The following is a 27,569-nucleotide window of genomic DNA, read 5'->3' on the forward strand; positions in this document are numbered from 1 at the left end:
CCGGAGCTTCCTGCCAAAGATGGTAACTTTGCCTTTAATCTGTTCCTTTCTTAGGCGCCACTCGATGGAGTTCAGGCCATTCTCCATGGGCAGCGAGATGTTGCAGCGCCCGATGGTGGGGGTGATGGTGCCCGCTAGGACGTGGGGCTCGCTGTGGAAGCTGACGCCCATCCCGTTGGCGTACATCACCCGCAGGGTACCGTTGTTGCAGAGCTGGTAGCTGTTCCGTACTTGATCTGGAGAAATGTAAGTGGGGGCGGGGAGAGGGAAATAAATTATCCACTGTGTTTGTTAGTCACGAGAGAACAGAACCCCTATTTTTATAGGTTTCCATGGCACTTTGCAGCTGCCAGTGTAAGGCTGCCTTCAATTAGCACACACGCAATGTGAAGGTGAGTAGCAGAGATGCCACTGATCCACAGAAAGAAAAACATTATTAATATGTGGCACTCCAGAAATAATTATGCTGGGACATTTTTCTTTTACTCACTGAAGAGTACATTTAAAGACGCCTCTTGCCTACACAATTCGTGTCAATCAAATCCCCGATCTTTAACATATATATTTTAGCTTAAATGGAACAAAATAAAGGAAAACTACTTAAAAGAATTTGTTTTCTCCTTTCGCCTACCATCCCGTCTAACCTGAGGCTGATGGTCTACCATAGGTCAGCTCCACTGCAAAAAGATTCTTTGAGAAAACAAAGAGAAAAAGCAACCTTCCTGCCCCTCACGTGTTTGCTGCTGACTCCACCATGATGCCATCTCCACTCCAGAGGAATCCGAAGAGACTCAACTAGCCTAGCATGAGGGAGGCCGAGCCAGTGGGTGCTGATAATGTGTGTGTCTTCCCAAATGGAATCTACACTAGTCAATCAATCCATCAGACTTCTGACCTTTTCCTTTATCGAAAAGTTCCAGGTAGGAAATGTGAGCCGGAGACTCCTTTTATAGATACGATGCTTCCTGACTACTTGGGCAGAGACGTCCAGCTGGCCTGGCCTCTGAGGCCCTGGCTTTTGGGGTAGTGCAGAAGTGTGCACCTGTCACGACTGCAGCCCTCGTGCAGAAAGACAAAATCTACATCATTAATCATCTGGCAGAGCAGAAACAGAGTCATGGAAACAGGCTCTGTCAGGGGATAAACAGTCCAGCAATGACACCACTTATCCTCGGCCAATGGGCTAGCCCACTGACATTATATCTTCATTACCTGCACAATTCCTTTTCTTACCTGCCTGTGCACTTGTCCTGGACTGTACGTCATGTCGAACAGCAAGAGTAACCACGAGGTGGTGAGAAACCTTTGAGGTCTTGGCAAGAGACCGCTAAAGGGCTCTGTGACTGTAGCAACCCACTCATCACACAAACCCTTGGAAGCAAGGGAGATTCAGAATGGGACCAAGACTCAGGCGGGCTCAAGAGACTAAAACCACCTTTGCGAAGGTAACTGTGTGTGTTGGGTTGGTAGGGAGTGATGGAGAGGTGGGGGCAGAGTACAGAGGGATGAAAACTGACGTTTTCACATAAACATAAATATGTAGACATTTCCAAATATTTGGTTTGGTATAGATGACATTCTCCTGCATCTGATTAAGTCCTTTTCTACAAGATTGACCTCTTGCAGAGTTAGTTTGCTATGGACTAAAACAGCAAGCTGAGGGGCTTACCTTGCACCACTGTGTAGGAGGCCTCCACAGAAGACAGGTTGGTAATGACAGTGACATCGTCATCACGGTTGGAGTTCTCAATGTCAATGGTGATGGACTTCTCCATTTCCCGGTGTAGGCTGGTCACCACCCCCGTGGGGCGTGTCACATTGGTTAGGCGGCCCTCGTGGTCATAGCTGGAGAACAGACACACTGGTTAGAAACACAGTTCCTGGGACTGAAGGCTTCCCCAAGGGACAGACTCATGGTGCCAGAGAAAGAAACTGGCAGGTGGGGTGGCCAGGTGGTGCAGCACGCTGAGGCTCCTGGGCACAGGCATCAAAACTCCAGCCTTGGGGCTTCCCTGGTGGCGCAGTGGTTGAGAGTCCGCCTGCCGATGCAGGGGACGCGGGTTCGTGCCCCGGTCCGGGAAGATCCCACGTGCCGCGGAGCGGCTGGGCCCGTGAGCCAGGGCCGCCGAGCCTGCGCGTCCGGAGCCTGTGCTCTGCAACTGGAGAGGCCCGCGTACCGCAAAATAAACCAAAAAACAACACTCTAGCCTGCCCTGAGAAACGGTGATGCTTTTTTCTACTACCCACCGATACACCTGAAAACAACATACATTTCACCTTAGGCTGGGCAGAGGGTACTTAACCAAGTTAGTTAGTGAGAACAGCAACTTTATGCTCAATTTATGCTCTTTGATTTGTGTTCCACAAATTATTAAAAGACTGAATAATTAATGAACAAATAAAATCTGAACAGGCCAATTCCCAGTAAGGAGATTGAATCGGGAATCAAAAACCTCCCACCAAACAAAAGTCCAGGCTCCCTCGGCTTCACTGGTGAATTCTGCTAAACAAACATTCAAAGAAGAGTTAATACCAATTCTTTGCAAACTCTTCCAAAAAATAACGGGGAGGGGACACTCCGAAGTCATTTTACAAGGCCAGCAGTACCCTGATACCAAAACCGGCTAGGGACACTGCAAGAAAAGACAATTACAAGCCAATGTCTCTAAACATAAATGCAAGAATCCTCAACAAACAAACAAAATATTAGCAAACCGAATTCAAAACCAGCTAGGGACACTGCAAGAAAAGACAATTACAAGCCAATGTCTCTAAACATAAATGCAAGAATCCTCAACAAACAAAATATTAGCAAACCGAATTCAACAGTACATTAAAAGGCTCATACACCATAATTAAGTGGGATTTATTCTAGGGAATGCAAGGATGGTTCACATTGGCAAATCAATCAATGTGAAATGCCACATCATTCACAAAATGAAAGAACCGTATTGTCATCTGAATAGATGCAGAAAAACTTCAAGGACGTGGGTACAGAGGGACCACACCTCAACATACTAAAAGCCCACAGCTAACATCACACGCAATGGTAAAAAGCTGACAGTTTTCCCTCTAAGATCAGGAACAAGAAAAAGGATGCCCCTGTATTCAATATAGTATTGGAAGTCTTCCTATCCAGAGCAATTAGGCAAGGAAAAAAAGGCATCCAAATTAGAAAGGCAGAAGTTAAACTGTCATTATTTGTATATGACATCATATTACGTGGAGAAAACGCTAAAAACTTCACCCAAAAATCTGTTGGAATAAATAAATTCAGTAAAAGCTGCAGGATATAAAATCTGAATTGCATCAAGAAAAGAATAAAATAATACCTAGGAATAAAGTTAACCAAGGGGCAAAACGCCTGCCTGTACACTGTTATAAGACACTGACGAAAGAACTCAAAGAATACACAAATAAATGAAAAGACACTCCATGCTCATGGATTGGAAGAATTAAACTGTCCATGTTACTCAAAGCAATTCCCTATCAATCGAAATTCCAATGGCATTCTTCACAGAAATAGAACAAACACTCCTAAAATTTGTATGGAACCACAGATATCCTACTAGCCAAAGTAATCAAGAAAGAACAAAGCCAGAGGCATGCTCCCTGATTTCATTTCGTGGGGCACTGGAATAAAAAACAGCCACACAGACCAATGGAACAGAATCGAGAGCCCAGGAGTAACCCCACACATACGTGGTCAATTAACTTATGACAAAGGAGCCTAGAATATACAATGAGGGAAAGAACGGTCTCTTCAAAAAGTGGTGTTGGGAAAACTGGCCAGCCACATGGAAAAGAACGAAACGCTATCTTCTGCCACTCACAAAATACCACTCACAAAATTAACCCAAAGGGATTAAAAACTTGACTGTAAGACCTGAAACCATAAAACTCCTAGAAGTAAATACAGGCGGTAAGCTCTGTGACATTAGTGTTCTTTTTTGTTTGTTTGTTTGCATTTGACACAAACGCAAAGGCAATAAAAGCACAAACCAACAGGTGGGATTATATCAAACTAAAAAGCTTTTGCCCAGCAAAGAAAATCATCCACAAAATAAGGCACTATACGGGCTTCCCTGGTGGCGCAGTGGTTGAGAGTCCGCCTGCCGATGCAGGGGACGTGGGTTTGTGCCCCGGTCCGGGAAGATCGCACATGCCGCGGAGCGGCTGGGCCCGTGAGCCACGGCCGCTCAGCCTGCACGTCTGGAGCCTGTGCTCTGCAGCGGGAGAGGCCACAACAGTGAGGGGCCCATGTACCGCAAAAAAAAAAAAATAATAATAATAAGGCAGTATACTGAATGAGAGAAAGTATTTGCAAATCATCTGATAAGGGAAGAATATCCAAAATATATAAAGAATTCATACAACTCAATAGCAGAAAACGCAAATAATTTGATTGTAAAATAAGCAGAGGATCTGTATAGACATTTTCCCAAAGACGACGCACAGATGGCCAACAGGTACATAAAAAGATGCTCATCGTCGCTAATTACTAGAGAAATGCAAATCAAAACTCCAATGGGGTGCCACCTCACACTGGTCAGACCGGCCATCATTAAAAAGTCTACAAGTAAGAAATGCTGGACAGGGTGGACAAAAGGGAACCCTCCTACACTGTTGGTGGGAATGTAAATTGATACAGCCGCTATGGAAAACAGTATGGAGGTTCCTCAAAAAACTAAGAACAGAGTTACCCTATGATCCAGCAATCCCACTCCTGGACGTATAGCCGGACAAAACTATACATGCACTCCTATGTTCAAAACAGCACTATTCACAATAGCCAAGACGTGGAAGCAACCTAAGTGTCCATCGACAGAGAAATGGATAAAGAAGATGTGCTACATATATACCAGTGGAATACTAATCGGCCATAAAAAAAGAAATGAAATAGCAACATGGATGGAACTAGAGATTATCATACTAAGTGAAGCAAGTCAGAAAGACCACATGATATCACTTATATGTGGAATCTAAAACATGACATAAATGGACCTATCCATGAAACAGAAACAGACTCGTAGACCTAGAGAACGTACTTGTGGTTGCCAAGGGGAAGGTTGGGTGGGGGATGGATTGGGAGTTCGGGATTAGCAGATGCAAACTGCTATATATTAGAATGGATAAACAACAAGGTCCTACTCTACAGCACAGGGAACTATAGGCAATATCCTCTGATAAACCATAATGGAAAAGAATATATATATGTATGTAAAACTGAATCACTTTGCTGTACAGCAGAAATTAACACAACGTTGTAAATCACCTAGACGTCAATAAAATAAATGTTAAAAGGTACAGATTTTCAGTTTTAAAATAAATAAGTGGGCTTCCCTGGTGGCGCAGTGGTTGAGAGTCCGCCTGCCGAAGCAGGGGACACGGGTTTGTGCCCCGGTTCGGGAAGATCCCACGTGCCACGGAGCGGCTGGGCCCGTGAGCCATGGCCGCTGAGCCTGCGCGCCCGGAGCCTGTGCACGGCAACGGGAGAGGCCACCACAGTGAGAGGCCCGTGTACCGCAAAAAAAATAAGTCATGGGGATCTAATATACAGCATGGTAACTGTAGTTAATAATACTGTATTACCTATGTGAAAGTTGCTAAGAGAGTGGAACCTGAAAGTTCTCATCACAAGTAAGACAGTTTTTGTAACTATATGGTGACAGACGTTAACTAGACCTACTGTGGTGATCATTTCGCAATATATACGAATACTGAATCATTATGCTGTACCCCTGAGACTAATATAATGTTACATGTTAATTTTACCTCAATAAATAAGAAAATTAAACAGTTCTACGTGTATCGATATAGGGTGCTTAGTGTCCCCAACTCTTGCTGCCAAGCAGGGACAATGTGAGAAGTGTATTCCGGGAGCCCCAGGCAGTGATTTAATTCCAATCTACTGTATTACCTGGACACCTACGACGTGTAGATTGCTGCACCTCATTGTGAGATAAACAGTAGGAACTGGAGAGTCTACTTTTGGGGAAGAGCAGGTTGGGGTTGAGGCCAGACTCTCAGGGGCCAGAGGGAGAAAATAGGTCTTCTTTAACTTTCAAGGGAGATTCCACTTCCGATACCCATGGAGTGAGTATCTCCAGATTCAGGTCTCTTTGCGAATAAGTCTGCACATCCTGGCAAGGAGTTATGAGTTCCAGTAATGGGACCTCACGGCGACCCAGTGGAACCAGTCCCGCCTTGACTCATGTGGGGCTGGAGGCTGCGTCTGACTCATTTCTTCAACGTCTATTCACTGACTTCCTGCTATGTGTCAGGCACCGTTCAAGGCTCTGGGGACGCGGCTAAGAACAAAATGGATGAAGATCCTTGCCGTCGTGATGTGTGCAAGCTAGACGGAGACAGTCAAAATAAACTGAAGTCTAAACTACAGTGTATGTCACACACTATGGCTACTACGTATAAAAGAGAGCTAATGAGAACCTACTTTACAGCACAGGGAACTCTACTCAGTGCTCTGTGGTGAGCTAAATGGGAAGGAAATCCAATAAAAGAGGGAATATATGTACACGTATAGCTGATTCACTGCTGTACAGCAGAAACTAGCACAACGTTGTAAAGCAACTATACTCCAATAAAAATTAATACAAATATATAGAGTATGTCAGATGGTGACAAGTGGAAAGGATTAAAATCAAGGCGGGAGAAGAGAGAGAGCACGTGTAGTGGTGGCTGTAATTTTAAGTACAGGCCTGTGACTGTCAGGAATACAGGCCACTCTCACCCAGTCCGAGAACTTAGCAGACACCACAGAACCTCCAGAAGGCATTCCCATGTCTGCTCCATTCCTGTCGAGCTCTCCGTGAGGCACTTCCCGACACAAAGAAGAGGTGGGAGAAAGGTAATAGTTAAAGGGACCCACTCCAGGCTCCTTGAATCGCAGTGCCTGCTTATTCTAGGAAGTAACTCTTGAACCCTACTCCATGGAAAGGCAACTTCCATCCCTCCCTCCGTCCCTCTGATCCGATATTCACTCCTTCCCCAGTTGCTCGGTTGGGAGGAGTTGCTCAGGACTGGAATAGCCCTTTACAGTTTCTCTCTTCTGGAGGGCCTGTCCTTGAGGGTGACGTGCTTTCTGTTCCTCTGGGCCCCAGGTTTACTAAGGCAGGCTCTGCCCTGGCAGGGGCTGGGGGCGGGGCAGAAGTACGGGGGCATGGGGAGAGAGCGGGATAAATTCAAAGTGGAGTAGTAAGGAAAGACCAAACGTGAAAACTGCATTCTTCAGTTCTGCTTCTCCAAAATGAATCTCCATCTACCTGACTCCTGTATCCACTGTGCAATTGGTTGTTTGGAATCTGAGGGGGCGGGATGGAGACAGAGCTGTGATAAATCAACTGCTTCTCTCAATCCCATTGGCATGTACCCTTCGTTGAATTTCTATATGCCAGGTGCTTTGCTAATTTCTAAGAGTATCAATATATCATCTCAGTGAATTATCACAGTGCCCCTATACGGTTTGCATTATTATCCCCACTTGACAGATGTATGGACACTGAGGCTCAGAGAGGTTAAGTAACTTGTCTGAAGTCAATAAGTAAGTATATGGCATTCATGTCCTTGTCTTCCTGACCCCAAGAGCCGGGAGCTTTCTGGTATACTGTGCTGTCTTCTGGGGAAGGCTGTGAAAACCTGTGTTCTCTCAGAGATAGACCCACCAGGCTACGTCTTCTATCAGGACCCCAGTGGCCTACATCGGGGGAAAGTTCAATTCCAAGGCTGGGGCTTCCTGGAACTTTCTGAAACCAACTGACCATCGAGTAGGGCCAGGATAATTCAATAGTGTTATTTTTCCTCACCTTTCTCTCCCGCTCCCAGAGTCAAGGAGGAATTTGTCTTTAGGGGTTGTACCTTCCCCCAACTTTTGGGACAGGTGAGTTCCCTTTTGGGATCCAAAGGAAGGCAGGAGTTCCCAATTCTACTCACAGCCCCGCTTCAGGACACTGGTGCGTAACGCCAAGAAGGCGAGACTTGGAGATCTGGATTTGAGCCGTGCCGCACCACTGACTCTCTCTGTGGCCTTAGGGGCGGGGTGACGGGGGTGGCGGTGGCTTCACGTCTCTGAGCCTCAATTTCTTTATCCATAAAATGAGGATAATCACACCTGTACTTAGAAGGTCGCTGTGACGGGTGGGCGGACGAAAGGCTTCTCTACCTATAAAGCACTATGGAGAAGGCAGGTGTTCTCACAAGCACTCACTGGACGGACAGATTGTTTTCTAAGAGCCTCAAGGCCTCTGTGTGGTTTTGTTCATCACTCTGTTAACTCCTTTCTCTAAAGTTTTCGCTAAGGCTACTGCGGTCCCCACGGGAAGTAGAGTCTGTCGCTGATTTTTTTTTTTTTTTTTTTTGCGGTACGCGGGCCTCTCACTGTTGCGGCCTCACCCGTTGCAGAGCGCAGGCTCAGCGGCCATGGCTCACGGGCCCAGCCGCTCCGCGGCACGTGGGATCTTCCCGGACCGGGGCACGAACCCGTGTCCCCTGCATCGGCAGGCGGACTCTCAACCACTGCGCCACCAGGGAAGCCCTGTCTCTGATTTTTAAACGACCAACTTGCTGACCAGGTGTAAAACATACCACACAACGGAAAGAAATTACCATCTTGTTTAGGAGGCCAAGAAAGCCAGACGCATCGAACCCCTACAACGGAGAACGTATGATCATTTACCAACTCAACAGTATGGAAAGAAAAGCAGCTCTGCATATCGAGAGGAAAAAATTATGCTTCCGTGTAACTTCTGAACGAACATTAGAAAAAGAAACAAACCAAAAAAACGTATTAACCTTGTTTTCATTCAGCTAGGGGCCCCTTCTGGAAAATACTCTCCCAGTTAGAGTTCTGTCTCAGGATGCCCCTCAGTCTGGATGAACTTTGTTACTACAGCTTCTTAAGTCAGGCCTACTTCAGACTGGCCTCCTGAGGGAGACACCGGTTCTCTCTGAAATGCACTGGGTCTTCAGGTGCAACTTCCAGAAGAGAAGATGAGAATCTAGGAGGCGTTTGGGTTAAAGCGTAGCTTTAGCCTAACGTGGTGTGAGAGCTCAAGGTGGCACTTAGATGGTGCCTTCAGGGACAGAGTCACTGGCTGATAAAGTGTGATCAAGTCCCAGCGTCTGGAGGATATGAGGGTGCTTCAGAAGTCTGAGAAAGACAGCTTGGCCCAAAGAAGCAAGGAGAACAAGGGCAAGCAATTCTGCAGTGCAGCCGATCTCCAGGAGGTGGCAACAGCTTCCTTTACATGCTCCCAAACCCTCTGGAATGCAAACAGGAAGTGCACATCCCTGAACGCAAAACTGATCCACAACGAGGTCTTCTGTTCTCTCCCCTGTCCCTCTTTCCTTCTGTGACAACACCTTGCCAACTCACTAAATTCTCAGCTGGCAGCAACACCTAGACCGAAAGCAAGCAACGACTCCAAATACATAGTGGTTAGCCAGATCCTTCACCGTCAAGGAGAGCCAGATACTTAAAAATTCCATCCCCGTCTCAGCCAGCGAATCATGCCTTCGCAATTTCCTCCCACCGGCGTGCCACTGGTTAATACCTGCAGCAGCAGGTAGCTGGACCAAGAACTGCCCGCAGGAGCGAGAGGGAAAACAGCTTTTTGGTAAAACAAACAGCGGGACTATCAAGTATGAGATAATTGTTAGGGGAAATATGCCCAGCTCTCACATCTTTTAATATACCTAGCACTTTATCTGTATTGATCTGCTTCTGCTAAAGAGGAAATTCAGAGTTTATCTACCTGTCTGTGCAATCGAGTGTGTTGCTGGACCTATCGGCAAATTACAGGAGCCCCACCACCAGGATCTTGCCTTTTAGTTTCTCATTTCCGCACCCATGGCAAACATGAATAATCGGCAAAGTTAATCAACACTTGACGTCTCAGGCGCTGTGCGTGTCCAATATCCTGAAATTGGAATGGCAAGCAGGCAACAGGCATTCCCAACTCTTGTAGGGAGGACGTTCAATACCAGACACCCAATAGCGCAAAGCATTTAGGAGTCAGGGGACAGGAATATCCTGGGGCATTAAAGTTAGGAAGACAAGACGAGTAAACGATTCTAAAAGCTACACGGACGGCCAGTGCCGATGCCGGTGAGGGTAGGGTGAGTACTGTTAGGAACTACTTTAAAAACCTACTTACTCATAGAAAGTTGTCCATCCGGTTTCATCACTCTTGGTGGCTAGGAGGCCAGTGTTCCCATCATAGGTCATGAGGCCAAGCTCCAAGTTCTGCGCGGACGCGACCTTGAGACCTCCGTTGGTGCCCACTGTGAGAGTGATGATCTGGTTGTCAGGCATGAGCAGGTGGCGGGGCATGCCACTGCTGTCCCGACGGATCTTCAGGGAATTTCCATTGTTGTCGATCAACTCAGTGACATCATTGTCAACACTATACGTGAAATTGTACAAGTACTCCCCCGTCACCAGGCTCACAGTGTACTGGTGGATGCCATCGGCGTTGAAGACGTACAACTCCTGTTCTCCGGGGGATGCAGCCTCATACTGGTTGAAAGCATTCAGAACGGGCTTGTTCTTGCTGACCGCCCTGATCCGAATATTTCCAAGGTCTGCAACGTAGATGGTACCATCGGGAGCTACAGCTAAGGATGATGGGGAATTCAAGATGGCGTCAGTCGCATAGGCATCGTCTCCTGCGTAGCAGTTGCAGTTGACGTCGTTTTTGCAGTCACAGTCGGAGGCTGCGCCCGCTAAGAGGCAGATCTCCCCGTTGGTTGTTACCTGGCGTAGACGGTTAATCTTCTTCTCGTCTGTCTCGGTGATATAGAGGACCCCAGTGTGAGAGAGGGCGATGGCACTGGCTGACTCCAGAGCAGAGTGAATGGCTAGTTTGCTGAGCGAGTAGTCAATGCCAGGGACCTGGCAGTGCATGGGGCGTCCCGCAATGATGCTGACTTGGTGGTTCTCGGTGATGCGAAGGATGACGTTGTTCTCTAGAACATACAGGGAGTTGTCGATGGGGTTGATGGCAAGGTCTGTTGGCCATTCCAGGCGAACCTGCGGATGATACGGCACCAAATTCAAGAACAGCCTCTAACGTGCTCAGTGTTTAACTGCGCGGGGCACTTCTATTGATTTTATGCAACTGGGAGAAAAGACTTTTTTTTTTTTTTTTTTACTGACACACTGTACAAGACGCGCCCATCATGGAACCAACTGCTCATTGCCTGTGCTGGGTGTACGTGATAGCGAAGAAGTAACTTGGAACAGACATCTCCTGCTCTATCACCTGCTGTGGCTAGAGTAGGTCATGGCTAGAGTAGGTCACCAGTTCTACCCATGATGCTCTTGACAGCCCCAGATAATTGGACCAGGGTCAGAGTCATCACATACAGTTAGGGGGTTCACAGCACAGAGGGCTAGTGTGATGCAGCCCATACTCTGCTCACCAAGCTGTGGCCCCGAGGAGGCTAGGTTCATTTGGCATCTTTATCTGATTCACGACAAGGAGCCACGCGGTTTAGAAGGTGTCCCTGACCCAAGGACAGCCAATGCACGGGCTGGCCAGCGAACTACAACCTGAGTGTTTGCTTGAAAAAGTGTACTGGACCAAACACATCCCCTTCTCTGCAGAATCTGAAATGAAAACCTCAGTAACTAGTGGTCAGTTAGTTGAGGAACTTGAGCTGAAATTAATGAAGTTGACCGAGGGTGGAAAAGGCCCTTTTGGAAGAGTAAACATAGACTCCAGGTTGTCCGAAGACCCTTATACTCAAGTCCCGTTTCTGTAAATCAACTATACTCCAATCAAAATTTAAGAAAAGAAGTATAAAGTCCCGTTTCTCCTGTGGTACATTCGACTGAGCCTGTGTTCTCTGCCAACAGGTAAGAACCTGGACTAAAAGACTGTCGCTTGGGGGAACATCGCAGAGGGATCTGCTTTAGTTACTACTGGGCAAAGTAAAGGTTTATCTGGTGAGGATGCAATCATTTCAGATTAACAGGGAAGTTCTGATTGACACGTAATACTGTACGGTACATTCTCAAACCTGCAATAACGATGAAGAAGAAAGGTAATTTACACAGTAACTCCTACCCTATAATCTGCCAGGGCTGGAGTGTGTCACCAGCTCCACTCTTCTGGGCAGAATTTCCCTCTCCCATTCTCTTTTTCTACTTCTCTCTCATTTCTATCTGACCTGTCCTGTTCCATCCTGCCGTCTAGCTCACCTGAAGCCTTCTGCAAACAAACCTGGGATCTGTATCTGTATCACCTCCTCCCCCTCCACTTCTGACCTAAACAGGCCCCAGGTGAGAACTTCAGGCCCAGAACCAGGTGTGGCATAGTGATGAGAAATGAGAGAGAGAGAGAGAGAGAGAGAGAGAGAGAGAGAGAGAGAGAGGGAGGGAGGGAGGGAGGGAGGGAGGGAGGGAGGGAGGGAGGGAGGGGGAGGGAGGGAGGGAGGGAGGGAGGGAGGGAGGGAGGGAGGGAGGGAGAGGGAGGGAGGGAGGGAGGGAGGGAGGGAGAGGGAGGGAGGGAGGGAGGGAGGGAGGGAGGGAGGGAGGGAGGGTGAGTGAGTGAGTCCCACCTGGGCCACGTCCATGCTGGAGTCACAGCTCAGTGGCCAGACAGCAGTGAGGTCATTGGAACCCAGCAAGGTGGAGATGATTCCATTCTGGTCAACCTTGCGGATCATGGTGGCGTCGACAAAGTACATGAGCCCGTTCTTGTCAACTGCAATACCTGAGCAAGACAAACAGTGGGAGTGCGTCTCTTGGCAAAGAGCAGGGCTGGCAGGATGGGGCTGGGGGGTAGGGATGCCCTACCGGGGAATTCCCTTCTTGGATTAGGGACCTGACTGGAGTAGCACACTGAGAGCTGTGGCTCTCAATCTTTTAAGGTGATACCCTTTCTCAGGGGCACTGTGCTAGATCTGCCTCATTCCTGGGGCACTGGCTGTTTCACCACGCAGCCAAAGAACGAACCTTGGGCTGCAAATGAACTAAGGCTGCAAAGGAAGGAACGGGGAGATCACTTTGCATCTTCTTTTTAGAAAAGATGTTATTTCCCAAGTTCACTGCTTAAAAAATTATTGGTAGTAAATTACTTGAATACCCTTCACGACTGACTGCAACAATGAGGTTGGGAAACAGCGACGCTTGCAGTCACAAACTCCCAAGTCAACATGTATCCTCCAGGAAGTGTTCCCAATGAAGCCTCGACTCCATCGATACTCTGGGGGCGGGGAATGCTGGTCTTAGCACTCCCTTGGTAAGAGGCAGACAGCAGCTTCTATTTCTTTTGCATTTTCACCCCAGTGCGCAAGCCCAAGGCTCCCCATCCTTATTTCATGCTGCTGTGTGTTTTCAGCATAGCTAAAAATGCTAACAAGAATCGGACCTCCAAATGACGGGTCCTTAACCTTCTGTTTTTTTTTTTTTTTTAACATGCCCTTAACCTTCAGTTAGTCCTTTTCAAACAGAGATCCGTCAGGGCCAAGAACTGCACCACCCCCCCCCCCCCCCGACCCCGCCCCCAAATCCAAGCCCTTGGAAATGATACCCGTTCTTAATTGCTACCATTATGGGGCATTTGCAAAATGTCAGGTACTGTGCTTTTGACTTTAGATACACTATTATCTAACAGAACAGCTGCGGAGTGGTTGGAGGCCCTCCTACCGGGCTCTCTTCTGTCTGCAGCCCACACAGCTGGCACTCTGGCTCGCGGAGCGAGCATTTCCTTCTGACTCTCTGTGACTGGCGGCAGCCAGCAATCTCCAGGAGCAATCCACCCCACTTTCCATTTGTAAACTAAAGACATTTGCGGGTGATGAAGTGTACCTCAAATAAATAAATTCGGTTTCTTTAAGAAACATTCACCCACACACCAAAGCCATCCAGCAGAGTTAAATTATTCTAGGGGAAGCTGTGTTTGGGACGGCCTGGGCTTAGTTCAGTTCCAACAGGGAGGGAGCCATGCGTGTGGCAAGCTCTCTTTGGGGAAGGGCTTTCTTCCTCTGCAGACTCTACCTCGAGGGCTCATCAGGGTGGCATCCACAGCCTTGCCTCCATCCCCGCAGCGGGCTTCGTCGAAGGGCAAGCATTGCTCTCCCGTCCCTGCCACGACTTCTGAATTCCCAGCCAGGTCTTTAGCTCCGCTCAGAGACTTGACTCGGTAGATTCGCCGACTGTTGGTATCAGACACGTAGAGAGAGCCGGACACGGGGTCCACCGCCAGATAGTACTTGTGTGCTGGGTTGTTGCTTTAGGAGAAGAAGCACAGAGAGGAATGAGAAGGGGCTATGCAGCTGGCCTCCTGGATCAAAGAGATGACAGAGATCCCAGCAAGACTCTACCCACCTCCGCTGTCTTTCCACTTTAGTGAACTGGAAAGAATCTAACGTAATAAGTTAGTGTTCTAACATATCATGGCTCTTAGCTGCTTCTAATTGGACTTAAGCTCCTCAGGCTACCAGAGAATTCATCGCTTCCCTTCATGCTAGAATACCATTGCTTCATTTAGCCGTTGCGAGAGATCTCACTCTGATACTGCCTTTGTGTTTGTGTTTTGTGGGTGCCAGCCTCCTTTCTTTACCCCGTGGGTTTACTACGTTCGCAAGGGGGGCTGAGGAACACTTCCACGGGACAATGTCCTCTTTCTTAATCTATGCTTCCTCAGTGCCTCCAAAGTACTAGATCATGATAATGGGGCAACCTGGCGTTTTTCCTAACTTGTGTGAGGGCGGCTCCCCAGAGCCATCCCCCAGTCCTCAGCCTCAGATCTTCTCTACTGTTCCTCGGTGTGGATATGAACAAAGTTGGTATCTTGTGTGATGACGTGTGATATCTTAGCCGATATCACGTCCAGAATCTGAATGGTAAAGGAAGGAGATGTAGTTTTCAAATCTGGGTAACAGTGAGGTCACAGGGCATGGCCCGGGATCTGCCAGGACCCTAAGACACACTAGGAGAGAGATACCTCAGGGTGGTGAGGAATGAATTAGGAGAGCAAGAAGCCTCAGAGACCTGGATCTCTTTCTCTGCCGTGCCTCCAGCTGTCCCTATGTGTTTGCTGACGAGGACAGGGTAAGATCTGTAAACTTGGCTCAGGACTAAGACACAGGAACTCTAAACTCAACTTGGACCCAGCTGGCGAAACCTAGGGAAGTCTTTTGGCCACGATGGGTCCTAGACTCCTTATTGGGGTAATAAAGAAGTCAGATCAGAGCATCACTCATGACCCTTTGGGCTCAAACCCTACATTTTCATCCCTCTGCCGTGTCTGTCCCTGGCTGGAGGCTGGGACCAGAATGGGTACTCGTGCTATTTCCACACTGGTGATTAGCATCACTGCCCCTAGGATGCAAGCAGCAGACGCCTCTCGGTCCTAAGTGTGGGAGGACCTAGGTTTTTGTACCACATGCCTAAAATGAGCACAGGTCTTTTTTCAGTTATTTTTCAACTGTGGTTTGGAATTATGGGGAGAGAGGGGCTGGGAAAGGTGAAGGGAAGGTGAGGGCGATGGTAGTGTTGGATACATCTGTCCTGTAGACAGTAGCTGGTCAATTACTAATGAAAACACCACCATTTGGGTTCTTCCCTGAGTTAAGGAAGAAAAGAACAAGGAAGCCGTTTTTAGGAACAGTTTGTGCGTCGAGACCGTCTTTAATTCCAGCCTCTCCTCAGGTCGCTATTAAGGCATATCAACGAGAATCAAGGTCTTTCTAAAATTCCAGCCTAGATAACAGGTCGGGGAGAGTAGGCTACCTGGGTTCCTTTCCTTCCCTCCTTCTTCTTTTTTCGCCTACTAAGTCTTGAGAGACTATCCATACATGCAAAACAAATTAGGGCAGAAAGGGAAAAAATTCATGCCATTTTCTAATTAGACGCTGTACTTTGTTACTGACCACACAGGAGCTGGTGCCATCATCCGAAGAATCAGGGCACTGCACACCTGTGCCTGTCTGTGAGCAAGATAATTAATTCTGGGCTTTCTAGGGAGCCCAGTTCAAGGAGGCTTTTCAAAATCTCCGGCAGAAGAGCAGCCAGTTGGGGGGGTGGGGTCAGTTCTTGCTGGGAGCCCATTCTTCCCAGGGCCTCATAACTCATTTCAATCAACGTTCTTGCAGAGGAGCTCAGGGAGATGGATGGCCATGCTTTCACACTGGGGCTATGGCAAAGGTCAGATGGAGTATGGAAGTTTGAAGCGGGTGTCCTTCCGGGGCATTGCTGCCTTTGAAAAAATTTGGCCCAATGCGGGTGTCTAAAACCAGCCAATTTGGGCGTGCCTGAGATGGAGGAGGCAGAGGACTCGTACGCGAGGCTTTTGCACTGACTTTGATGATCTTGTACAGTTTTATTCTTGTCTAATTTTGACCTAACATCACGCAGGAGCCTCTGCCAACTTTGTTTCAAGGAGGGAAGAGAAGGATTCCCTTGAGTATTAAAATACACTGCTTTGTTTTTTTCCTCCTCTTCCAAATAAAAAGAAGGTCACTTTGCTTCCATTTTAGTGCAACCTGGAGTTTTCCTAACGTTGTAAACAGGAAGCTCCCCAGAGCAACATGCACATATATGTGAATTGGACAATATGGTTTAGGCGATAATCTCAGAGCATGACAAAGCCTACTTAGACAAAAAGTACTCGGTTCACCACCTTCCGAATACTTAAAAGTGATTCAATTCCATGGCAATTTCCGATGCATCTGACTGCTGATTCATTCTGACCAGCAGATTGGCAATTAACGTGTTTTTTTCTTTTTCAAGTGACCATATATCCAGGGGGAGAAAAAATCATTAAGGAGTTTGAAAATGGGTTTTTTGACCCGTTTCCAGTTCATTAAAGCTTTTGTGAACCCAGTCCAGCATTACAAAACGCTAGAAGTTTGCCTCAACTGTTTAGGCCCAATTATGGACCGCACTGAGTTAGTCGGGGATGAGAGTTTGCTGAGGGTTCATTACCTTGCATTTGCATCTTCCGGAAAGTCTAATCACTGTCAGCTTATTTGGTTCCTTTTTGACTGAATTCATAATTGCTAAAGCTTATCATATCCACAGCACACAATTAGCACATAAAAAGTTACTATAGTTTGGTACATAAAAATATACAACATTACGCAAGAAAGCACAAAACAAAAAGCAAACACAAGGTAGCAAAACGAACCATATCGAATTATAACGGGAAAGACTTCTTCATCTTACCTATGTTTAAACTCTTTATTTCTTTCGAGAAAGAAAACAGAAGGAAAAAGAACAAACAGTTAGCGGAAGAAGTGGATGATAAAGCAAACATAACATTTTCGTTTCTTGGTGTAATGGGCCCCCGCAAAAGGCACTCTTTTTCTTTTTTTTTCCCTTCTAGCTGACGGCTCCCAGCACAATTATCCTGGGAAGCTCCTCTGATCTTGGATTCCTCCCGGCCATTGGAGAATCTAGACAAGAAAGCCTGAATTCTCTGACCAGCAACTGTGGCGTCACGTGACACAGGTGGCAACAGGTGAAACAGGCTAATGAAGGGATGGCAACACAGGTTACCCTCTTGAGCGCCAACACCTATCGATTGGTAATGGCTGCTGGGAGGGCGGGAGTGGAAGGATCCTCAGCCAAATTCAAGCTCAGGCCGTCAAGAGTGCTGTGACGCCTTTGGAACATCCGCCTTGGGTGTGGTGATGCCTGTACCACCTACTTGCCATTGGTGCATTACAGAGTCTGTACCACCCGAGAGAGAGAGCGGCCCTGCCCACAGCCAAATGCATTTGCCAAACACCCTGTTGAACCCTGAGAGTCTCAACCATTTCCTCGCTCTGCTCCTTGCCCCCTCCCCTCTCCCCATCTCCCTCGCACGCGTGGGCCCCCAAGTATGCATTCTTCTTACAGATAACACCCATCAGTGAAACTCACAGGCGATACCATCCTCTTGTAATTGGAGCCAAAGACTCCAGTTAACATTCTTTTTCGGAAAACTAGTCAAAGTGTTGCTTCTGTTTTCTTTTAAGAATAAAAATACACGTCAGTTTCAACAGGAGAGTGGCTGAATCTTAAGGGCATTAAGGAGAAGAGGAGAGAGGGGCTAGGGCCTTAAATAGAAAAGTGCTCCCCACTCCTGAGGCTCCTAGGCCAACGTGGAAGAAACCCCCGACCCCTCTTTCCCTTCCAGCTAAGGGAGGAGGCTTCAGGGAAGGAACAAAGAGGGTTTAATGCCCTGAATTCCTGCCTGGGTGCGGCTCGGGTCTCTGCCGGGGGCCATCATTAGTGCTGGGTTTGCACAGGGATTACATTTTATATTTTATTCCAACATGTTAGTTTTTACATTAAAAAAAAGTTAATTAAATGATGCTGATAACTCTTGAGCTCTGACTGACATAGTGCAATTTAAGGTTCATTCTGCAAAGGCCTGGTGTGTCAGGGTGGCAGCCAGGAATTCTCAGCATCTATTTATATTGCTTAATGAAAGTGAAATGTTATCTGCCGCCAGTGGTAGTCATATTTGGCTCTTAATTATTGCAATACAGTTCCACTTTTTTTTAGTCAAGATTTTGTGAAAAGACTGGTTGGGATTTGGGTCTGCAGACCCGACCTACTTCTTTGCTAAGAAACATCTGCTTTAAGTTGATTAATATAATACCTGTGTTGGGGGAAGGAGAAGGCAGGGGTGACTAAGGTCACTGAGACCGCAGAGTCCAAATGATCATGTAGATCTGAACTTTGGAGAAAGGCTGAGGTCACCGCTATTCCAGACCGAGGCCATTAGCAGAGTGGGTGTTTAGCAGGCAACAAACCCAAATAAGAGCACCGGTGAGTCAGTCTGTGTATTGGGTTGGCCACAATGTTCGTTCAGTTCACGGAATCCTTTGTTCGATAAAGTCCTTGGTGAAAATGAAAAAGGTCTTTTATCTTTCTTAAAACCAAACGAACTTTGGGCCAACCCAACAGAAGAGCATAGGTGCCCTACTTACAAGGGACAGGCCCTAGGCTTTGCGTCCATGGCTTCAAAGAAACCAACGCCTTGAGGAAAAAGTGCTGTCTCAGATTCGAGAATTGAGATGGATTAGCTCTTCACACTGTGGAGTCTCAATGACTCCCCTGCAAAGCCTTCAGGGTCTCCCCAGGCCTTCTCCGCTCGTCTCAGGGAGCTCTCAGCAGGCTGTCTTGTGATTTATGTGTGTGCGCCTGTCTTCCTAGCTTCATCGTGAACAGAAGTGAGTAAGTAAATCTGGACATGACTGACTCATCTCCATACGGCTGATTCTTAGTAGAGAGCCCTGGAGAAGATTAAGGGCTGGAAAATGGGTTCTTGAGTGGAGGAAGGAATACGCTGCTTCCCTTAGCGCTGCCAGACCCTGCCTTGGATGAGTTCCAATCCCTCACGTCTGCTCAGAATCACAAAGCTGCAATAAGATGAGACTGTTGTCTCTTTTCATTCCAATTCTATCCCTCTGTGCCACAGAACAGGGTGGAGTTGGAGCGGCCACAGTTTTTGTTTGTATGTTTTAGGTCTAACTCAAGAGAAGTTGAGTTGAGATACATATAGTTCAGTTTTTAGGCGGATGTGCTTACGCAGCTCATACATGGTCCTTCTACCATCTTTTAGATGGTTGCTGGCCATTCTGGTACTCACGGCTTTCAGGAATCCTCCGGCCCTATTGTGCCAACTCACCTAGCATTATTACAGAAAGTGGCGTGCTCAATGGAGAAGTCCATATATCGTGGAAGTGTAATAGTTAATTAACAACAAATTTTAGGTTATTTGTCTGGATTTTGTGATGTTTGCACTAACTGTCAGACTTTCAAAAATTTGCAATTTGTTTTGGTTCTTTTCTTATCCTAAATAATAGTCCGTTTCCATTCCAAAATTGCATAAGATTCAGGCCCCATGAAACCTGGGTACCTCCTTGGTGAAAGAGCTTTGAACACAGTGCCAAGAACTGTCCAAAATTTATGGAAATATTGTTGTCATTGTTACTCTGGGTAGGTGCTGTGTTATAGTTTGTTTCCTGACCTCCATGTTATACCCTGACCTCACAGAGGAAGCATTCCTCTCTGACTACAATCTCATTCTCCTCCCTAATGTTCTACGTTGGCATTAAGCAGGGTCTGTTGGAGCTGTACTCTCAGGCAAAGCTGGCCTTTGGGGAAGCTTACTTTCAATTTCTGCTGCCCTTGCCCGCCTTCCTAGGCTCCCAGTTTTCTTGCCTCATCTTCCCTCTCTAGCACTCACACATTTGGGCTGGACCATTCCCTCCCCCTAAACATCCTCCCTGGTGCAATGATGCTGCTGACCTACCCCCAATACCTCCGTCAGAATCTCAGCATGGGGAAGTGTTTTAGTTGGAAAAAAAGCACAGTTTCATATCATAATATAATTTTATAATGGAAGATGAAAAGAAAATTAGAATTTCAAACATGAAGGAAAGTGTGAGATTCTTATGTTTACGGAAAGGGGGCCAAGTTAAGAAGAGGCAGAGCGACACTGTCCCGTCCGTCATCATTTACTGCCTCACACTGGGGTTCACGTCTTGAGATAGTCTCAAATGGGGGGAGAAAGGAAAGCTTTCCCGCTGACTGAAGTCCACCCTAAGATGTGAGTGACTGACAGATTTACTCTATTCCCCAGGGCCTGGGTTTTCCAAGAACCGTCTGAAGAGGGTGATAGTTATGAGAAGGGAAATGGGCTCCTAGAGGTGGGGTATCAGGCTTTCTGGGGAGGTGGGTGTTGAAAATGTCTTGAATGCCAGTGGAATTGGAGCTGCCAGGTGATAACCGGTTTACCTAGGAATAAGGCTCCTTCTACCATCAGAAGTTTTTCAAGCACGTAGAACTCTGCCCCTGCATGTTTTGGTCAGGCAAAGGAAGAAGCAAGGAAGAAGGAGAGTGAACGTTTAAATAAAATTCGGGTTCAGAGGGTCAGCTCTGGGTTGGGTAAGTGAGACAGGGATGGGCACCGACTCCCAAAACTGGATCGTTCAGCTGCCAACTCACAACGGAGAAAAGACAGAAGCACGACAGGTCTCTCCCTGCCCGCCCATGGCCCCCCACCTCCCCGCCCTTTGCTGGTTACTGTTTTGAAGAGAGGGGATTGACATCCCTTTGTTTTCCGGTATGTAGTGGGAAGAAAAGAGGAATCAAACCAGTGTTCTTGTTAAAGCTTAACTTCTAATCGCCTGGATACCTGGCCGATAAAACGAGCGAGTCCAAAGGCGGTTAAAAAGGGGAAAAAAAAAAAAAAAATCACACAGCCGTGAAGGGAAGTTGACAGTTACACTTCTCCGCAGCTGTCCTCAATGTCACCACGTGGGCCCTTAGCTTGTACCATTGATGTTGTGGCCCCTGCAACTTCAGAGACGTGGAATCAGGGACAAACTCCAACCAAACGGTGGATGCTGGTCTTCGTCCCCTTTAACCCAAGCAACATGTCTTGACCCCCTCCTGTGGGCCAGGCACCGCTCTGGGCATCAAGGGGCAAAGATGTCAAAGGTGCCGGCTCTACAGAAGTTCACACCCTGGGGCCCTACAGACTTGCAGAAATAGCTAAAAAACGAGGCAGTCAATGGTGTCACCTTTGTGGAAAATTAGAGTTAAGTGGCCCAGGGGAGGGAGAGAATTATTTCTGCTGGGGAGACTGGGATTCACGGAAGAGCCCAGTCTTAAAGATGGAACTGATGAGGGAGACGAGGTAGAGAAGGAATTTTAAGTAGAGCGAGTCAAGGTGTGGAGGCGGGGATGGGCAGGCAAGGGCTGATGTGGCTCCGAGCGGGAAGAGAGGCGACAAAGGAGCCGCGGCCAGATGTGGAGGGTGACAAATGCCAGATGAAATCATGCAGCCCTCATGGAAAAGCCCAGCGCCAGCTCCACCCCCTTCCCTGCCTGCGTTCACGGCTCTCCACTGCCCAGAGGATGCCTACGAAGAAGATGCTTTACTAGGGTAAAAAAGGAAGTAAACGTGTTAGGAAAGGGACCTAGCTGGGGAGCTCTAGGAGGGTGGCTTGTCTGATTGTCATTTTGACGGCCTGAGGATTATCCAGCCTCTTCCACTTTGCGTCCTTCTTCCTCTCACTGTTCGCCTTTCAATGATTACACCCTCTTACTCTACCCCATGGCCTCCCCCTCTGTGTTTCCATGATGGTTGGCTGTTGGCTCTTCTAGAACAGTCAGCTTGAGTTGCCTTTTCTTGCCCAGGTCCCCATCTCTCACCCTCGAATGGGTGCTCTTTGAGCCTGGGTTTCATCCCCTTTTGGACCCTCAGGGCCCAGCACGGGCCTGACCCACCCTAATGCTTGGTAAACACATCCTGGATCACAGAGGCTGCAACCTTCTTGGGTGGAAGCTGGGTTTTCTTCTCTCCTTTTACCCCTCCCAGTGCCCGGCACGGTCTCAGCTCCTCAAAACACTCAGCATCACTTTCTGGTGGTCAGAGCACTAATCTCTCCCCCAGGCGGGGCCTCAGAGACACAGAATGTAGGTGCACCCTGTGACTTCTTCTAAGTCCTTCACTTGGCAGCTGAAGCTGCCTCAGAAAACACCACCGCCCATTTGGCTGCTCAGGTCAAAATCCCAGCATCTCCCTTGATTCTTCTCTTCTCTCTCTCTTTTTCCCTCATTTCTTTTTACACCCTATACACACAATTCCTATCAGATTTACTTCGAAAATCTATCCCAGTTGGAAGGTCCCCATCTCCCCTGCTACCACCCTAGTCCATCTCGCCATCCCCCAAATCCTGGACAATTGCTACAGCTCCCAACTGTAGTCTTACACCCCAACAGTCCATTCGTCACCCAATAGCCAGGGTCCTCTTTAAAAAATGCAAATCAGACCATGTCAGCTCCACCCCCCTTCCTACTTCCAAACTCCAATGGCTGTGCATTACATAATGGAAAAGAAAATGAAAAAGAATGCATATGTATGTATAACTGAATCACTGCTGTACAGCAGAAATGAACACAACACAGTAAATCAACTATACTTCAATAAAATCAATTTAAAAGCAGAATACGATTCACACGCGTCGACATGGTCATTCAGACCCTGAAGCGCTGGTCCCTATCTACCTCTCTGCCCCACTCTGAGACACTCTCAGAAGTCCATACTGGACTTCCATCAGTCTCTTAAATAAGCAGGCTGTTTGTTGATGTTAGAGCTTTTGCACAACTTTTCTCTGCCTGGGATACTCTTCCCCAGGTCTTCACGTGGCTGATCTCATCATTCAGGTCCCACCTCAAATATCACCTAGGATGAGGGGTTTCTCTGACTACTTTATCTTACGAAGCTTCTTTCTCCCTCCTTCCCACCACCACGGTTCCTATTTCTTACCCCGTTAGAGTTTCCTTATGGCATTTAGTGCTTCTTGAAAAATTTTTAATTTGTCCACATGATGTAGTTTGAAGTTCCCTGTCAGACCACAAACACAACTGAGGCTTTGCTTGTTCCTCTGTTTGTTTTGGTTCTTTTTCCCTTCGCCAGACAGTTCTGCACATAGTATATATTTGCCTTGTTGAATGAATTATTTCCCTTATTTATAGACTGCATTTCTCCCTCTACTTACAGATCCCTCTCTAGGTTTGAGGGCCTAGAATCCACTTTCCTGAAAAGAGAGTCTCAAAGAGCTTTTGTCCAGCACAGAGACCTGGACTTCAGACTCAGTAGCTAGCAATGGCCAGGAGGAATCTCCCAGGGGTGGACAGAAGTTACCTAGCAAGGCCTATGCAGTACTTCTAAGTCAGATCCTAGTAAATGTGCACAGATATCCAGAAAATTCACAGTGAGCCAGCACACAGAGGTGCTCAATATAAATGCCTGAATTAATAAATGAACGTTAGAGGTTCTTAAACTTTGATGTGCATCAGAATCTTCTACAGAGCCTGTCAAAGAGAAGAGATGCCTCGGCCCTTCTCTAGACTTACTGAACCAGTGCCTCCGGGGGGTGGGCTCCAGGAATCTGTATTTTTAAGAAGTGCCACTTTAGAAACCCGTGAAATGGACCATCAGCTTAAAGGAGTGGTCCTTTCACTATTTGGTATGTATCAGATTCACGTGTGAAGGTTTTATACAATACGGCTACCCAGGTCCCACCCCCAGCACCTCGACTGAAGGCTTTCTCCTTTGCCGTAAGGCAGGTGTCGACAACTGTACTAGATACACAGGCAGTGTTTTATAGATACACAAAGCATTTCCCCTAGTCCTTATCTGATTCCAGGCCTAGGTTTTAAACCTCAGCCCGTCACACAGAATCTGTATTCTCTGAAGAACCCCACATGCGGCCACCATTTACCCAGGGAAGTTTCGTAGCAGGGGGAGCAACAGGGCAAGAGAAGGTTTTCTGTGCAGTCACTTACCGTAACTCCAAGATGCTGGTCACGTTTCGGGAGGGAAAGATGCGCCGGATGTAATTGAAGTCACCAACGAAGAGGCTCCCATCGACTCCAACAGCCAGAGCTACTGGGGCTAGCAGCTTGTTGCCTTCAGCAAGGCCGTTGCAGCTGGGACAGGAAATGCTCCGGCGGCGGCCGTTGCCCATGATGCTGGTGATGATGGCGGGCTGCTGGGTCAGGAACTGGTTCTCCCCAGTGCCCTTGTGTAGGATTCCTGGGGCAGGGGCAGTAAATGGGGGCAGTTATTGCAGCCCTCTAGGGAGGACACTTCTATAGGCTTACTGAGGATGACGGGAAGTGACAGAGGGAAGAGAAACAGTAGGAAACGGCAACTTTGGGGAGCTGTCATAGAATAGGGAAACCCCGAGGCCATGGTACGGGGTAAGATAACATTTGCAGAGATCACTGAAGAAGAACTGTGAGGTACACTAAGGTGGGTGGTCTGGAAAAAAACAGCTCCACATTCCTTGACATTTACGAGTATTTTGGTCATTTGATGAAAAAGAGCTGCGGGAAGGGGAGGGGGCTACCACTTAAATGTCAAGGCCGGAGAGAAGGTTCCAGAGGCAAGACTAGGCCGTATTTGGGAAAAGGAAATGTGCTCACATACCACTTTTAACGTTGAGGATGTGATGTTTGTCCAGGGACCAGCCCCCGAGGTTGGAAGGGTCCAGCTCAAATCCCTGAAGGAGGGCTGTCCTTTTCTCCCACAGGATGAGACTGGGGCAGGTCTCATATTCAAACCCGACAGACACTGAAAGATAAAAGGGGGTGGGGCAGAGTGGGAGATGAGAGAGTTTCCTTGATTACTCCAGAGCCCTCCAGCAGGAATGAGAAACTTGTGCTCACGGTAATACAGATTCAGCTCAAAAAACTCACTCGAGGCAGGCTGATTGCTTTTCTCCTTGTGATTCCATACAATATTAAATTCAAATTTCAAGCTGAACTCAACCTTGAAACTTTACACAGTAATAGTCTGTGGGGATAGAAAGAACTTTCCAATGAACAGTTGGTTTTCAAAAATGACCCCAGCCGTGGGGAGGGAAGAGATGAATCATTTAGAAACTGAATACAACGTTCCTTTAGAGATGGACAGGAGACCGTTTCCCTTAGCCTGTTCACGGCCTGCATTCGCTATATTTTGTGTTATTTATTTTCACTCACTAGGAGAAAGACCTATGGAAGCTTTGTGGCTCATTTATAAGGAGATTCTGGAGGCAACAGCTTGTGTTAGCTGAGGCACTTTGTACATTCACTGAGGATTCCAGAGAGTTCCAAGTGAGGCAGGCATGGGGACACTGCCTGCCAATTATATGGCAATTCAGTGGGGAACAGAATCCAAAAACTATAAAAATCCTGCATTTGCCACATGGACAAATAGGAGAGAGGGGTGGGAGAAGAAGGATTTTAGTTCCAATTCTGTTCCAGCTCACACTTCCTCGTGGCTCCATCTCCCCCGTGTGTAAAACAGAGCAAGTGAAGCCTCAGTTTCTCAGAGAGATGTCGTGAGGATAGAGGAGACAAAACGCCGAGACGCCATACATTTTTAATTGGAACGCCGCTTTAGAAACGTGAGGCATTGTTATTATGGCTGTTCCTTCTACATTAAATTCTTAACTATGTGTGTCACCTTTGGGGATTCTCCACAGCTTTTTTTAAATCCTGAGATACAGGAGTGTTGAAATGAAGGAGAGGTACATTTTATCTTTTTAAAAAACCCATGTATTTACTGGCTTGTCCTCTGAAAATTCCAAGAAACAATGACCAGCTCAGTAGCAAAGAGAAGTGCTAGTGCCTGGTTTGTGGCCTTGAAATATTATTTCTCATTAACAGGAATCAGGGTTCCTTGAAGAAACGGCTGGAACAAGAAATGAACAACAGAAGACCAGGCGATTTGATCACACCAGATAGCAAGGAAGGAAATATAATCTACTAGGGCCACGTCAAAAGAATTTGGGAATCAGCTTGAAGAAGCTTCCACTGACCAAAGATGAGACAATTTGACTATGAGGAAAGATAATAACTTCAATGGATATATTAGAGGTATTTCATCCTGTGAGTTCATAATGGTATTTAAAAACACTGATTTGCCACCAGTAGAGGATGTGAGAGATCCAACTTATTAGGTTGAAAACTGGTAAATAAAGGGAAAGAATCAAGCATTTATCCTTTCTTTCTTAATTGAACTGTACCTCAAATAACCAAGTAGTTAATGAGAAAGTATGTCTATATAAAAGTATTCTAGCTAGTAAATAATAAAGAAGCAATGACAGAATTAAAATATCATTCTGCAATCCCTAATGACCTAATGAATCTAGGCAATGAGCATCAGTGCTGCTGAAATCACAAAAGAATAGACAGGCTGACATTAGTCACCTCCAGACAGAAGAAGACAGAACCATGTATCAAGCTGTCTTGCTTAAAAAAAAAAAAATCAAAGAATAAAATACTTAGGAATAAATTTAACCAAGGAGGTGAAAGACCTGTACACTGAAAATGACAAGAAAGTGATGAAAGAAACTGGAGAAGACACAAATAAATGGAAAGATACTCTATGCTCATGGATTAGAAGAATTAATATTGTTAAAATGTCCATACTACCCAAAGCAAAGTACAGATTCAATGTAATCCCTATCAAAATTCCGCTGCTGTTTTTTCACAGAAATAGAAAAAACACTCCTAAAACCTGTATGGAACCACAAAACCCCGAACTGTCAAAGCTATCTTGAGAAGAAGAACAAAGCTAGAGGCAACACACGCTCAGATTTCAAACTATATTACATGGCTATAGTAACCAAAACAGTATGGTGCTGGCATGAAAACAGACACAAAGATCAATGGAGTAGATTAGAGAGTCCAGAAGTAAAGCCAAGCATACATAGTCTATTAATTTATGACAAAGGAGCCAAGAATATACAATGGGCAAAGGACACTCTCTTCAATAAATGGGTTGGGAAAGCTGGACAGCCACATGTGAAAAAAAGAAAAAGAAAAAGAAATGGTACCACTCTATGCCACTCACAAAAATGAACTCAAATGGATTAAAAGGTTGAATATAAGACCTAAAACCATAGAACTCCTAGAAGAAAACATAGGCAATAAGCTCCTTCATGTCAGTCATTGCAATGATATTTTGAATTTGACATCCAAAGCAAAGGGAACTAAAGCAAAAAGGAACAAGTGGGACTACATCAAACTAAAAAGCTTCTGCACA

General features: G+C 46.7%; 1 protein-coding gene and 1 long non-coding RNA gene across 2 annotated transcripts in view; one reads left to right on the forward strand and one right to left on the reverse strand.

Moving 5' to 3' along the window:
- TENM2 (teneurin transmembrane protein 2) overlaps positions 1 to 27,569 on the reverse strand; it is a 1,008,125-nt gene that overhangs the window by 50,215 nt on the left and 930,341 nt on the right. The window contains exons 18-25 of the mRNA XM_032628422.1: positions 24,966 to 25,109; positions 24,320 to 24,569; positions 17,192 to 17,212; positions 14,021 to 14,253; positions 12,580 to 12,734; positions 10,173 to 11,047; positions 1,670 to 1,845; positions 1 to 236 (exon numbers count right to left, since the gene is read on the reverse strand). Coding sequence (XP_032484313.1) covers positions 1 to 236; positions 1,670 to 1,845; positions 10,173 to 11,047; positions 12,580 to 12,734; positions 14,021 to 14,253; positions 17,192 to 17,212; positions 24,320 to 24,569; positions 24,966 to 25,109 — 2,090 coding nt within the window. The remainder of the gene's footprint in view (positions 237 to 1,669; positions 1,846 to 10,172; positions 11,048 to 12,579; positions 12,735 to 14,020; positions 14,254 to 17,191; positions 17,213 to 24,319; positions 24,570 to 24,965; positions 25,110 to 27,569) is intronic.
- On the forward strand, positions 161 to 26,449 carry LOC116751935. Its single transcript, XR_004349370.1, has 4 exons — positions 161 to 246; positions 668 to 1,445; positions 17,352 to 17,486; positions 26,189 to 26,449. It is a non-coding gene; the product is annotated as an uncharacterized LOC116751935 (long non-coding RNA).

This window comes from Phocoena sinus, chromosome 3 (assembly GCF_008692025.1).
Source record: "Phocoena sinus isolate mPhoSin1 chromosome 3, mPhoSin1.pri, whole genome shotgun sequence".
NCBI lineage: Eukaryota > Metazoa > Chordata > Mammalia > Artiodactyla > Phocoenidae > Phocoena > Phocoena sinus.